The 12306-nt window shown below is 54.7% G+C and overlaps 1 protein-coding gene across 4 annotated transcripts in view; it reads right to left on the bottom strand.

The window, feature by feature from the left end:
* Nucleotides 1-12306, bottom strand: part of LOC110511297 (cell adhesion molecule 2) — a 473792-nt gene that overhangs the window by 49374 nt on the left and 412112 nt on the right. Inside the window, exon 9 of one of the 4 annotated variants that reach the window (XM_090188764.1) lies at nucleotides 1717-1830. The exons of the other annotated variants lie outside the window; for them this stretch is intronic. Coding sequence (XP_090044890.1) covers nucleotides 1717-1830 — 114 coding nt within the window. The remainder of the gene's footprint in view (nucleotides 1-1716; nucleotides 1831-12306) is intronic. 4 annotated transcript variants of the gene reach the window in all.

The following is a 12306-nucleotide window of genomic DNA, read 5'->3' as shown; positions in this document are numbered from 1 at the left end:
AAGAGGAGTAATTCAGGAGAGACTAGAGAGGAGTAATTCAGGAGAGACTAGAGAGGAGTAATTCAGGAGAGACTAGAGAGGAGTAATTCAGGAGAGACTAAAGAGGAGTAATTCAGAGGGGACTAGAGAGGAGTAATTCAGGAGAGACTAGAGAGGAGTAATTCAGAGGGGACTAGAGAGGAGTAAATCAGGAGAGACTAGAGAGGAGTAATTCAGGAGAGACTAGAGAGGAGTAATTCAGAGGGGACTAGAGAGGAGTAAATCAGAGGGGACTAGAGAGGAGTAAATCAGAGGGGACTAGAGAGGAGTAAATCAGGAGAGACTAGAGAGGAGTAATTCAGGAGAGACTAGAGAGGAGTAATTCAGAGGGGACTAGAGAGGAGTAAATCAGATTTTGTCCATCCTGTGCATTAGCTGTCTGTTTGATGTTTCTGTAAAACACAACTTTCTGTAGTTAGTGGTGACTGTGTGTGTCTCTCTGCTGTGATGCAGAGAACGTTAATTAAAACAGTGAAACAACCCAGGAGGCAGAGGCTGATACCTACCAATCTAGAGTTATCAACTTTCATATGAAACACTTGTGTTAGAACAACATGCCAGTAGTAAACTATATAAAAAAAAGAAGAAGAGGCCAGAAGAGGCCAGAAGAGGCCAGAGGAGCCCAGAAGAGGCCAGAGGAGGCCAGAGGAGGCCAGAAGAGGCCGGAGGAGGCCAGAAGAGGCCAGAGGAGCCCAGAAGAGGCCAGAGGAGGCCGGAAGAGGCCAGAGGAGCCCAGAAGAGGCCAGAGGAGGCCAGAAGAGGCCAGGAGAGGCCAGAAGAGGCCAGAGAGACAGTAAAGAGTCCAAGCAACAGATCCACTGATGAAACACCAGAACAGTGAAGGGAGCGGGAGAAGAAAGCGAGGAGGATTTTCTCTAGTTGAGTGGAGGAGGTCAGAGGAGAGGAGTGGTGGAGAGGAGAGAAGGAGTAGAGGAGGTGCAGGGTCAGAGGAGAGGAAAGGATAGTAGACTATACGGAGAGAAGATGAGGAGGAGGAGGAGGAGAGGAAAGATTGTGGAGGAGAAGGAGGAGGAGAGGAAAGGAGAGGAGGTAGAGAAGAGGAGAGAAGGAATGAGGGAGGAGGTGCATGGTCAGAGGAGAGGAGTGGTGGAAAGATGAAAGGATAGTAGACTATACGGAGAGAAGATGAGGAGGAGGAGGAGGAGGAGGAGAGGAGGTGGTGGAGATGAGAGAAGGAGTAGAGGAGGTGGAGGAGAGGAAAGATGGTGGAGGAGAAGGAGGAGGAGAGGAAAGGAGAGGAGGTAGAGAGGAGGTGGAAGAGAGGAGAGAAGGAGGAGAGGAGGTGGAGGAGAGGAGAGAAGGAGGAGAGGAGGTGGAGGAGAGGAGAGAAGGAGGAGAGGAGGTACAGGGTCAGAGGAGAGGAGTGGTGGAAAGATGAAAGGATAGTAGACTATACGGAGAGAAGATGAGGAGGAGGAGGAGGAGGAGGAGAGGAGGTGGTGGAGAGGAGAGAAGGAGTAGAGGAGGTGGAGGAGAGGAAAGATGGTGGAGGAGAAGGAGGAGGAGAGGAAAGGAGAGGAGGTAGAGGAGAGAAGGAGAGGAGGTGGAGGAGAGGAGAGAAGGAGGAGAGGAGAGAAGGAGGAGAGGAGGTGGAGGAGAGGAGAGAAGGAGGAGAGGAGGAGAAGAGGTGGAGGTGTGGGTAAGGTGGTACTATACCTCTGTTGTTGATGTTTGTAGGGTCTGAGGAGGCGATGTGGGGTCTAGGGGGACGGTGGTGTCTGGTGGGGCGGGGGGCAGGGGTGGTGTATGGAGGGAAGGTGGTGGGGAAGTCTGGCGACACACACGCACACATATAGACAGGCACACAGGTACGCAGACACACACACACACACACACACACACACACACACACACACACACACACACACACACACACACACACACACACACACACACACATAAATGGACACAGACGAAACAAAAAAGAAAATCAACTCAAGGTGAAAACATAAACACACAAACATGGATACAAACACAAACAAATACACACATCAACATGTAAACACAAACAAAACACAATGATACAAACACAAACAAATACACACATCAACATGTAAACACAAACAAAACACAATGATACAAACACAAACAAATACACACATCAACATGTAAACACAAACAAAACACAATGATACAAACACAAACAAATACACACATCAACATGTAAACACAAACAAAACACAATGATACAAACACAAACAAATACACACATCAACATGTAAACACAAACAAAACACAAAGAATACAAACACAAACACACAAACACATAGCAACTGAAATCAGAACACAAGGGCATGAGAAATTCACTTGAAAAGGGTTAAAGTTAAACTAAATAATCAAAAGTATATGGACAGCTGCTCGGCGAACATCTCATTCCAAAATCATGGGCATTAAAATGGAGTTGGTCCCCTCCTTTGCTGCTATAACAGCCTCCACTCTTCTGGGAAGGCTTTCCACTAGATGATGGGACATTGCTGCTATAACAGCCTCCACTCTTCTGGGAAGGCTTTCCACTAGATGATGGGACATTGCTGCTATAACAGCCTCCACTCTTCTGGGAAGGCTTTCCACTAGATGATGGGACATTGCTGCTATAACAGCCTCCACTCTTCTGGGAAGGCTTTCCACTAGATGATGGGACATTGCTGCTATAACAGCCTCCACTCTTCTGGGAAGGCTTTCCACTAGATGATGGGACATTGCTGCTATAACAGCCTCCACTCTTCTGGGAAGGCTTTCCACTAGATGATGGGACATTGCTGCTATAACAGCCTCCACTCTTCTGGGAAGGCTTTCCACTAGATGATGGGACATTGCTGCTATAACAGCCTCCACTCTTCTGGGAAGGCTTTCCACTAGATGTTGGAACATTGCTGCTATAACAGCCTCCACTCTTCTGGGAAGACTTTCCACTAGATGTTGGAAATTGCTGCTATAACAGCTTCCACTCTTCTGGGAAGGCTTTCTACTAGATCTTGGAACATTGCTGCTACAACAGCCTCCACTCTTCTGGGAAGGCTTTCCACTAGATGTTGGACCATTGCTGCTATAACAGCATCCTCTCTTCTGGGAAGGATTTCCACTAGATGTAGGAACATTGCTGCTATAACAGCATCCTCTCTTCTGGGAAGACTTTCCACTAGATGTTGGAACATTGCTACAGGAACTTGCTTCCATTCAGCCACAAGAGCATTAGTGAGGTCGGGCACTGATGTTGAGCGATTAGGCCCGGCTCACAGTCGGTGTTGCAATGCCAAAGGGGTTCGATGGGATTGAGGTCAGGACATCTACAATGTCATTGTATGCTGTAGTGTTAGGATTTCCCTTCACTGAAACTAAGAGGCCTGAACCATGAAAAACAGCCCTAGACCATTATTCCTCCTCTACCAAACTTTACAGTTAGCACTATGCATTGGGGCAGGTAGCGTTCTCCTGGCATCCCCCAAACCCAGAGTCGGCCGTCGGACTGCCAGATAATGAAGAGTGATTCATAACTCCAGAGAACGCGTTTCCACTGCTCCTGAGTTCAATAGTGGCGAGCTTTACACCACTGCAGCTGACGCATGGCATTGCGCACGGTGATCTTAGGCTTGTGTGCGGCTGCTCTGCCACGGAAAACCATTTCATGAAGCTCCCGATGAACAGTTATTGTGCTGACGTTGCTTCCAGAGGCAGTTTGGAACTCAATAGTGAGCGTTGCAACCGAGGACAGACCATTTTTACCCGCTACAGCTGCTCGGCGGTCCCGTTGTTGCCACGAGGATGGCAGAAGACGCCCAAAGTTGGGTTGAATCCAGCGACAGAAAGTAGATTTTTAGATTTTTTTTAGATTTATGTTTTTAGGTCTATAAGCAAACATTAACCATTCAGAGTTAATGCTTAACCTCAACCATTCAGAGTAAATGCCTAACCTTAAAAATGTGGAATTAATGCCTCAACTTCACCGTAAAAACGTGAACCAATCAAACTTTGACGTTTAAGAAAACATGGCTGAACGTCTCATATAGGATCTCATTTGACAACTCTTTTTGTTGCTGAGAAACATTCCTGTACAGGTAAAGCAGATGATTTCCATAAATTCACAGAAAACTTACACACTGTTATATTGCAGTTTTTGTTCAATTGCTAATTGGTCAAACCTGAAGTCACATGGGTCAAACCTGAAGTCACATGGGTCAAACCTGAAGTCACATTGGTCAAACCTGAAGTCACATGGGTCAAACCTGAAGTCACATGGGTCAAACCTGAAGTCACATGGGTCAAACCTGAAATCACATGGGTCAAACCTGAAGTCACATGGGTCAAACCTGAAGTCACATTGGTCAAACCTGAAGTCACATGGGTCAAACCTGAAGTCACATGGGTCAAACCTGAAGTCACATGGGTCAAACCTGAAGTCACATTGTCAAAACTCTTCACACAGTCAGCGAAAGAGAAGAGTACATTTTCACACAAAATGCATTCAATGACCACATTCCCCTGAAATCCATACCTCTGTTCTCATTTATACTCCAACACCTGCTAAACTATATAAACACACCGTGTCCAAAACTGTTAAAAACACATTCAACACAGAATGATGGTATTTCTGCAGTAACCAGACTGAAACAAATAGAAAATCTCAGCAGAATATTTAATCATTCCAAAACACGGCTCTTTGCAATGTCAGCTGAAAGCCGAACCAAGTGTCCTGTTTTTAGTCTAGTTACCAAACAGATAAAAGACGACAGCTTCGGAATGATTTAGTTTGGAAACATGGATCAAAGAAGACAGGTTGGTGGGGGAAGAAGAGTGTCAGGGAGAGGGAGAGGGAGACAGGTTGGTGGGGAGAGAAGAGTGGCAGGGAGAGGGAGAGGGAGACAGGTTGGTGGGGAAAGAAGAGTGGCAGGGAGAGGGAGACAGGTTGGTGGGGGAAGAAGAGTGGCAGGGAGAGGGAGACAGGTTGGTGGGGAGAGAAGAGTGGCAGGGAGATGGAGAGGGAGACAGGTTGGTGGGGAGAGAAGAGTGGCAGGGAGAGGCAGACAGGTTGGTGGGGAGAGAAGAGTGGTAGGGAGAGGGAGACAGGTTGGTGGGGGAAGAAGAGTGGCAGGGAGAGGGAGACAGGTTGGTGGGGAGAGAAGAGTGTCAGGGAGAGGGAGACAGGTTGGTGGTGGAAGAAGAGTGGCAGGGAGAGGGAGACAGGTTGGTGGGGAGAGAAGAGTGGCAGGGAGAGGGAGACAGGTTGGTGGGGAGAGAAGAGAGGCAGGGAGAGGGAGACAGGTTGGTGGGGAGAGAAGAGTGGCAGGAAGAGGGAGACAGGTTGGTGGGGAGAGAAGAGTGGCAGGGAGAGGGAGACAGGTTGGTGGGGGAAGGAGAGTGGCAGGGAGAGGGAGACAGGTTGGTGGAGAAAGAAGAGTGGCAGGGAGAGGGAGACAGGTTGGTGGGGAGAGAAGAGTGGCAGGGAGAGTGAGACAGGTTGGTGGGGAGAGAAGAGTGGCAGGGAGAGGGAGAGGGAGACAGGTTGGTGGGGAGAGAAGGGTGGCAGGGAGAGGGAGAGGGAGACAGGTTGGTGGGGAGAGAAGAGTGGCAGGGAGAGGGAGACAGGTTGGTGGGGAGAGAAGAGTGGCAGGGAGAGGGAGACAGGTTGGTGGGGAGAGAAGAGTGGCAGGGAGAGGGAGACAGGTTGGTGGGGAGAGAAGAGTGGCAGGGAGAGGGAGAGGGAGACAGGTTGGTGGGGGAAGAAGAGAGGCAGGGAGAGGGAGAGGGAGACAGGTTGGTGGGGAAAGAAGAGTGGCAGGGAGAGGGAGACAGGTTGGTGGGGGAAGAAGAGTGGCAGGGAGAGAGAGACAGGTTGGTGGGGAGAGAAGAGTGGCAGGGAGAGGGAGACAGGTTGGTGGGGGAAGGAGAGTGGCAGGGGGAGGGAGACAGGTTGGTGGAGAAAGAAGAGTGGCAGGGAGAGGGAGACAGGTTGGTGGGGAGAGAAGAGTGGCAGGGAGAGTGAGACAGGTTGGTGGGGAGAGAAGAGTGGCAGGGAGAGGGAGACAGGTTGGTGGGGAGAGAAGAGTGGCAGGGAGAGGAAGTGGGAGACAGGTTGGTGCGGGAAGAAGAGTGGCAGGGAGAGGGAGACAGGTTAGTGGGGAGAGAAAAGTGGTAGGGAGAGGGAGACAGGTTGGTGGGGAGAGAAGGGTGTTAGGGAGAGGGAGACAGGTTGGTGGGGAGAGAAGGGTGGTAGGGAGAGGGAGACAGTTTGCTGGGGAGAGAAGAGTGGTAGGGAGAGGGAGACAGGTTGGTGGGGAGAGAAGAGTGTCAGGGAGATGGAGAGGGAGACAGGTTGGTGGGGAGAGAAGAGTGGCAGGGAGAGGGAGACAGGTTGGTGGGGAGAGAAGAGTGGCAGGGAGAGGGAGACAGATTGGTGGGGGAAGAAGAGTGGCAGGGAGAGGGAGACAGGTTGGTGGGGAGAGAAGAGTGTCAGGGAGAGGGAGACAGGTTGGTGGGGGAAGAAGAGTGGCAGGGAGAGGGAGACAGGTTGGTGGGGGAAGAAGAGTGGCAGGGAGAGGGAGACAGGTTGGTGGGGAGAGAAGAGTGGCAGGGAGAGGGAGACAGTTTGGTGGGGAGAGAAGAGAGGCAGGGAGAGGGAGACAGGTTGGTGGGGAGAGAAGAGTGGCAGGGAGAGGGAGACAGGTTGGTGGGGAGAGAAGAGTGGCAGGGAGAGGGAGACAGGTTGGTGGGGAGAGAAGAGTGGCAGGGAGAGGGAGACAGGTTGGTGGGGAGAGAAGAGTGGCAGGGAGAGGGAGAGGGAGACAGGTTGGTGCGGGAAGAAGAGAAGCACAGGTTGGTGGGGAGAGAAGAGTGGCAGGGAGAGGAAGTGGGAGACAGGTTGGTGGGGAAAGAAGAGTGGCAGGGAGAGGGAGACAGGTTAGTGGGGAGAGAAAAGTGGTAGGGAGAGGGAGACAGGTTGGTGGGGAGAGAAGGGTGGTAGGGAGAGGGAGACAGGTTGGTGGGGAGAGAAGGGTGGTAGGGAGAGGGAGACAGGTTGGTGGGGAGAGAAGAGTGGTAGGGAGAGGGAGACAGGTTGGTGGGGAGAGAAGAGTGTCAGGGAGATGGAGAGGGAGACAGGTTGGTGGGGAGAGAAGAGTGGCAGGGAGAGGGAGACAGGTTGGTGGGGAGAGAAGAGTGGCAGGGAGAGGGAGACAGATTGGTGGGGGAAGAAGAGTGGCAGGGAGAGGGAGACAGGTTGGTGGGGAGAGAAGAGTGTCAGGGAGAGGGAGACAGGTTGGTGGGGGAAGAAGAGTGGCAGGGAGAGGGAGACAGGTTGGTGGGGGAAGAAGAGTGGCAGGGAGAGGGAGACAGGTTGGTGGGGAGAGAAGAGTGGCAGGGAGAGGGAGACAGTTTGGTGGGGAGAGAAGAGAGGCAGGGAGAGGGAGACAGGTTGGTGGGGAGAGAAGAGTGGCAGGGAGAGGGAGACAGGTTGGTGGGGAGAGAAGAGTGGCAGGGAGAGGGAGACAGGTTGGTGGGGAGAGAAGAGTGGTAGGGAGAGGGAGACAGGTTGGTGGGGAGAGAAGAGTGGTAGGGAGAGGGAGACAGGTTGGTGGGGGAAGAAGAGTGGCAGGGAGAGGGAGACAGGTTGGTGGGGAGAGAAGAGTGGGAGGGAGAGGGAGACAGGTTGGTGGGGGAAGGAGAGTGGCAGGGAGAGGGAGACAGGTTGGTGGAGAAAGAAGAGTGGCAGGGAGAGGGAGACAGGTTGGTGGGGAGAGAAGAGTGGCAGGGAGAGTGAGACAGGTTGGTGGGGAGAGAAGAGTGGCAGGGAGAGGGAGACAGGTTGGTGGGGAGAGAAGGGTGGTAGGGAGAGGGAGAGGGAGACAGGTTGGTGGGGAAAGAAGAGTGGCAGGGAGAGGGAGACAGGTTGGTGGGGGAAGAAGAGTGGCAGGGAGAGGGAGACAGGTTGGTGGGGAGAGAAGAGTGGGAGGGAGAGGGAGACAGGTTGGTGGGGGAAGGAGAGTGGCAGGGAGAGGGAGACAGGTTGGTGGAGAAAGAAGAGTGGCAGGGAGAGGGAGACAGGTTGGTGGGGAGAGAAGAGTGGCAGGGAGAGTGAGACAGGTTGGTGGGGAGAGAAGAGTGGCAGGGAGAGGGAGACAGGTTGGTGGGGAGAGAAGAGTGGTAGGGAGAGGGAGAGGGAGACAGGTTGGTGGGGAGAGAAGGGTGGCAGGGAGAGGGAGACAGGTTGGTGGGGAGAGAAGAGTGGCAGGGAGAGGGAGACAGGTTGGTGGGGAGAGAAGAGTGGCAGGGAGAGGAAGTGGGAGACAGGTTGGTGGGGAAAGAAGAGTGGCAGGGAGAGGGAGACAGGTTAGTGGGGAGAGAAAAGTGGTAGGGAGAGGGAGACAGGTTGGTGGGGAGAGAAGGGTGGTAAGGAGAGGGAGACAGGTTGGTGGGGAGAGAAGGGTGGTAGGGAGAGGGAGACAGGTTGGTGGGGAGAGAAGAGTGGTAGGGAGAGGGAGACAGGTTGGTGGGGAGAGAAGAGTGGTAGGGAGAGGGAGACTTGTTGGTGGGGAGAGAAGAGTGGTAGGGAGAGGGAGACAGGTTGGTGGGGGAAGAAGAGTGACAGGGAGAGGGAGACAGGTTGGTGGGGGAAGAAGAGTGGCAGGGAGAGGGAGACAGGTTGGTGGGGAGAGAAAAGTGGCAGGGAGAGGGAGACAGGTTGGTGGGGAGAGAAGAGAGGCAGGGAGAGGGAGACAGGTTGGTGGGGAGAGAAGAGTGGCAGGGAGAGGGAGACAGGTTGGTTGGGAGAGAAGAGTGGCAGGGTGAGGGAGACAGGTTGGTGGGGAGAGAAGAGTGGCAGGGAGAGGGAGACATGTTGGTGGGGAGAGAAGAGTTGCAGGGAGAGGGAGACAGGTTGGTGGGGAGAGAAGGGTGGCAGGGAGAGGGAGACAGGTTGGTGGGGAGAGAAGAGTGGCAGGGAGAGGGAGACAGGTTGGTGGGGAGAGAAGAGTGGCAGGGAGAGGGAGAGGGAGACAGGTTGGTGCGGGAAGAAGAGAAGCAGGGAGAGGGAGAGGGAGACAGGTTGGTGGGGAAAGAAGAGTGGCAGGGAGAGAGAGACAGGTTGGTGGGGGAAGGAGAGTGGCAGGGAGAGGGAGACAGGTTGGTGGAGAAAGAAGAGTGGCAGGGAGAGGGAGACAGGTTGGTGGGGAGAGAAGAGTGGCAGGGAGAGTGAGACAGGTTGGTGGGGAGAGAAGAGTGGCAGGGAGAGGGAGACAGGTTGGTGGGGAGAGAAGAGTGGCAGGGAGAGGGAGAGGGAGACAGGTTGCTGGGGAGAGAAGGGTGGCAGGGAGAGGGAGACAGGTTGGTGGGGAGAGAAGAGTGGCAGGGAGAGGGAGACAGGTTGGTGGGGAGAGAAGAGTGGCAGGGAGAGGAAGTGGGAGACAGGTTGGTGGGGAAAGAAGAGTGGCAGGGAGAGGGAGACAGGTTAGTGGGGAGAGAAAAGTGGTAGGGAGAGGGAGACAGGTTGGTGGGGAGAGAAGGGTGGTAGGGAGAGGGAGACAGGTTGGTGGGGAGAGAAGGGTGGTAGGGAGAGGGAGACAGGTTGGTGGGGAGAGAAGAGTGGTAGGGAGAGGGAGACAGGTTGGTGGGGAGAGAAGAGTGTCAGGGAGATGGAGAGGGAGACAGGTTGGTGGGGAGAGAAGAGTGGCAGGGAGAGGGAGACAGGTTGGTGGGGAGAGAAGAGTGGCAGGGAGAGGGAGACAGATTGGTGGGGGAAGAAGAGTGGCAGGGAGAGGGAGACAGGTTGGTGGGGAGAGAAGAGTGTCAGGGAGAGGGAGACAGGTTGGTGGGGGAAGAAGAGTGGCAGGGAGAGGGAGACAGGTTGGTGGGGGAAGAAGAGTGGCAGGGAGAGGGAGACAGGTTGGTGGGGAGAGAAGAGTGTCAGGGAGAGGGAGACAGTTTGGTGGGGAGAGAAGAGAGGCAGGGAGAGGGAGACAGGTTGGTGGGGAGAGAAGAGTGGCAGGGAGAGGGAGACAGGTTGGTGGGGAGAGAAGAGTGGCAGGGAGAGGGAGACAGGTTGGTGGGGAGAGAAGAGTGGCAGGGAGAGGGAGACAGGTTGGTGGGGATAGAAGAGTTGCAGGGAGAGGGAAACAGGTTGGTGGGGATAGAAGAGTGGCAGGGAGAGGGAGACAGGTTGGTGGGGAGAGAAGAGTGGCAGGGAGAGGGAGAGGGAGACAGGTTGGTGCGGGAAGAAGAGAAGCAGGGAGAGGGAGAGGGAGACAGGTTGGTGGGGAAAGAAGAGTGGCAGGGAGAGGGAGACAGGTTGGTGGGGGAAGAAGAGTGGCAGGGAGAGGGAGACAGGTTGGTGGGGAGAGAAGAGTGGGAGGGAGAGGGAGACAGGTTGGTGGGGGAAGGAGAGTGGCAGGGAGAGGGAGACAGGTTGGTGGAGAAAGAAGAGTGGCAGGGAGAGGGAGACAGGTTGGTGGGGAGAGAAGAGTGGCAGGGAGAGGGAGAGGGAGACAGGTTGGTGCGGGAAGAAGAGAAGCAGGGAGAGGGAGAGGGAGACAGGTTGGTGGGGAAAGAAGAGTGGCAGGGAGAGAGAGACAGGTTGGTGGGGGAAGGAGAGTGGCAGGGAGAGGGAGACAGGTTGGTGGAGAAAGAAGAGTGGCAGGGAGAGGGAGACAGGTTGGTGGGGAGAGAAGAGTGGCAGGGAGAGTGAGTCAGGTTGGTGGGGAGAGAAGAGTGGCAGGGAGAGGGAGACAGGTTGGTGGGGAGAGAAGAGTGGCAGGGAGAGGGAGAGGGAGACAGGTTGCTGGGGAGAGAAGGGTGGCAGGGAGAGGGAGACAGGTTGGTGGGGAGAGAAGAGTGGCAGGGAGAGGGAGACAGGTTGGTGGGGAGAGAAGAGTGGCAGGGAGAGGAAGTGGGAGACAGGTTGGTGGGGAAAGAAGAGTGGCAGGGAGAGGGAGACAGGTTAGTGGGGAGAGAAAAGTGGTAGGGAGAGGGAGACAGGTTGGTGGGGAGAGAAGGGTGGTAGGGAGAGGGAGACAGGTTGGTGGGGAGAGAAGGGTGGTAGGGAGAGGGAGACAGGTTGGTGGGGAGAGAAGAGTGGTAGGGAGAGGGAGACAGGTTGGTGGGGAGAGAAGAGTGTCAGGGAGATGGAGAGGGAGACAGGTTGGTGGGGAGAGAAGAGTGGCAGGGAGAGGGAGACAGGTTGGTGGGGAGAGAAGGGTGGCAGGGAGAGGGAGACAGGTTGGTAGGGAGAGAAGAGTGGCAGGGAGAGGGAGACAGGTTGTTGGGGAGAGAAGAGTGGCAGGGAGAGGGAGACAGGTTGGTGGAGGAAGAAGAGTGGCAGGGAGAGGGAGAGGGAGACAGGTTGGTGGGGAGAGAAGAGAGGTAGGGAGAGGGAGACAGGTTGGTGGGGAAGAAGAGTGGCAGGGAGAGGGAGAGGGAGACAGGTTGGTGGGGAGAGAAGAGTAGCAGGGAGAGGGAGACAGGTTGGTGGGGGAAGGAGAGTGGCAGGGAGAGGGAGACAGGTTGGTGGAGAAAGAAGAGTGGCAGGGAGAGGGAGACAGGTTGGTGGGGAGAGAAGAGTGGCAGGGAGAGGGAGACAGGTTGGTGGGGAGAGAAGAGAGGCAGGGAGAGGGAGACAGGTTGGTGGGGAGAGAAGAGTGGCAGGGAGAGGGAGACAGGTTGGTGGGGGAAGGAGAGTGGTAGGGACAGGGAGACAGGTTGGTGGGGGAAGAAGAGTGACAGGGAGAGGGAGACAGGTTGGTGGGGGAAGAAGAGTGGCAGGGAGAGGGAGAGGGAGACAGGTTGGTGGGGAGAGAAGAGAGGCAGGGAGAGGGAGACAGGTTAGTGGGGAAGAAGAGTGGCAGGGAGAGGGAGAGGGAGACAGGTTGGTGGGGAGAGAAGGGTGGCAGGGAGAGGGAGACAGGTTGGTGGGGATAGAAGAGTGACAGGGAGAGGGAGACAGGTTGGTGGGGATAGAAGAGTGGTAGGGAGAGGGAGACAGGTTGGTGGGGAGAGAAGGGTGGTAGGGAGAGGGAGACAGGTTGGTGGGGAGAGAAGGGTGGTAGGGTGAGGGAGACAGGTTGGTGGGGAGAGAAGAGTGGTAGGGAGAGGGAGACAGGTTGGTGGGGAGAGAAGAGTGGTAGGGAGAGGGAGACAGGTTGGTGGGGAGAGAAGAGTGGTAGGGACAGGGAAACAGGTTGGTGGGGGAAGAAGAGTGACAGGGAGAGGGAGACAGGTTGGTGGGGGAAGAAGAGTGGCAGGGAGAGGGAGAGGGAGACAGGT

The sequence above is a fragment of the Oncorhynchus mykiss genome, chromosome 10 (genome assembly GCF_057628025.1).
Source record: "Oncorhynchus mykiss isolate SJ-2025 chromosome 10, ASM5762802v1, whole genome shotgun sequence".
In the NCBI taxonomy this organism is placed as follows: domain Eukaryota; kingdom Metazoa; phylum Chordata; class Actinopteri; order Salmoniformes; family Salmonidae; genus Oncorhynchus; species Oncorhynchus mykiss.
This window is presented reverse-complemented; position numbering and strand designations above follow the sequence as displayed.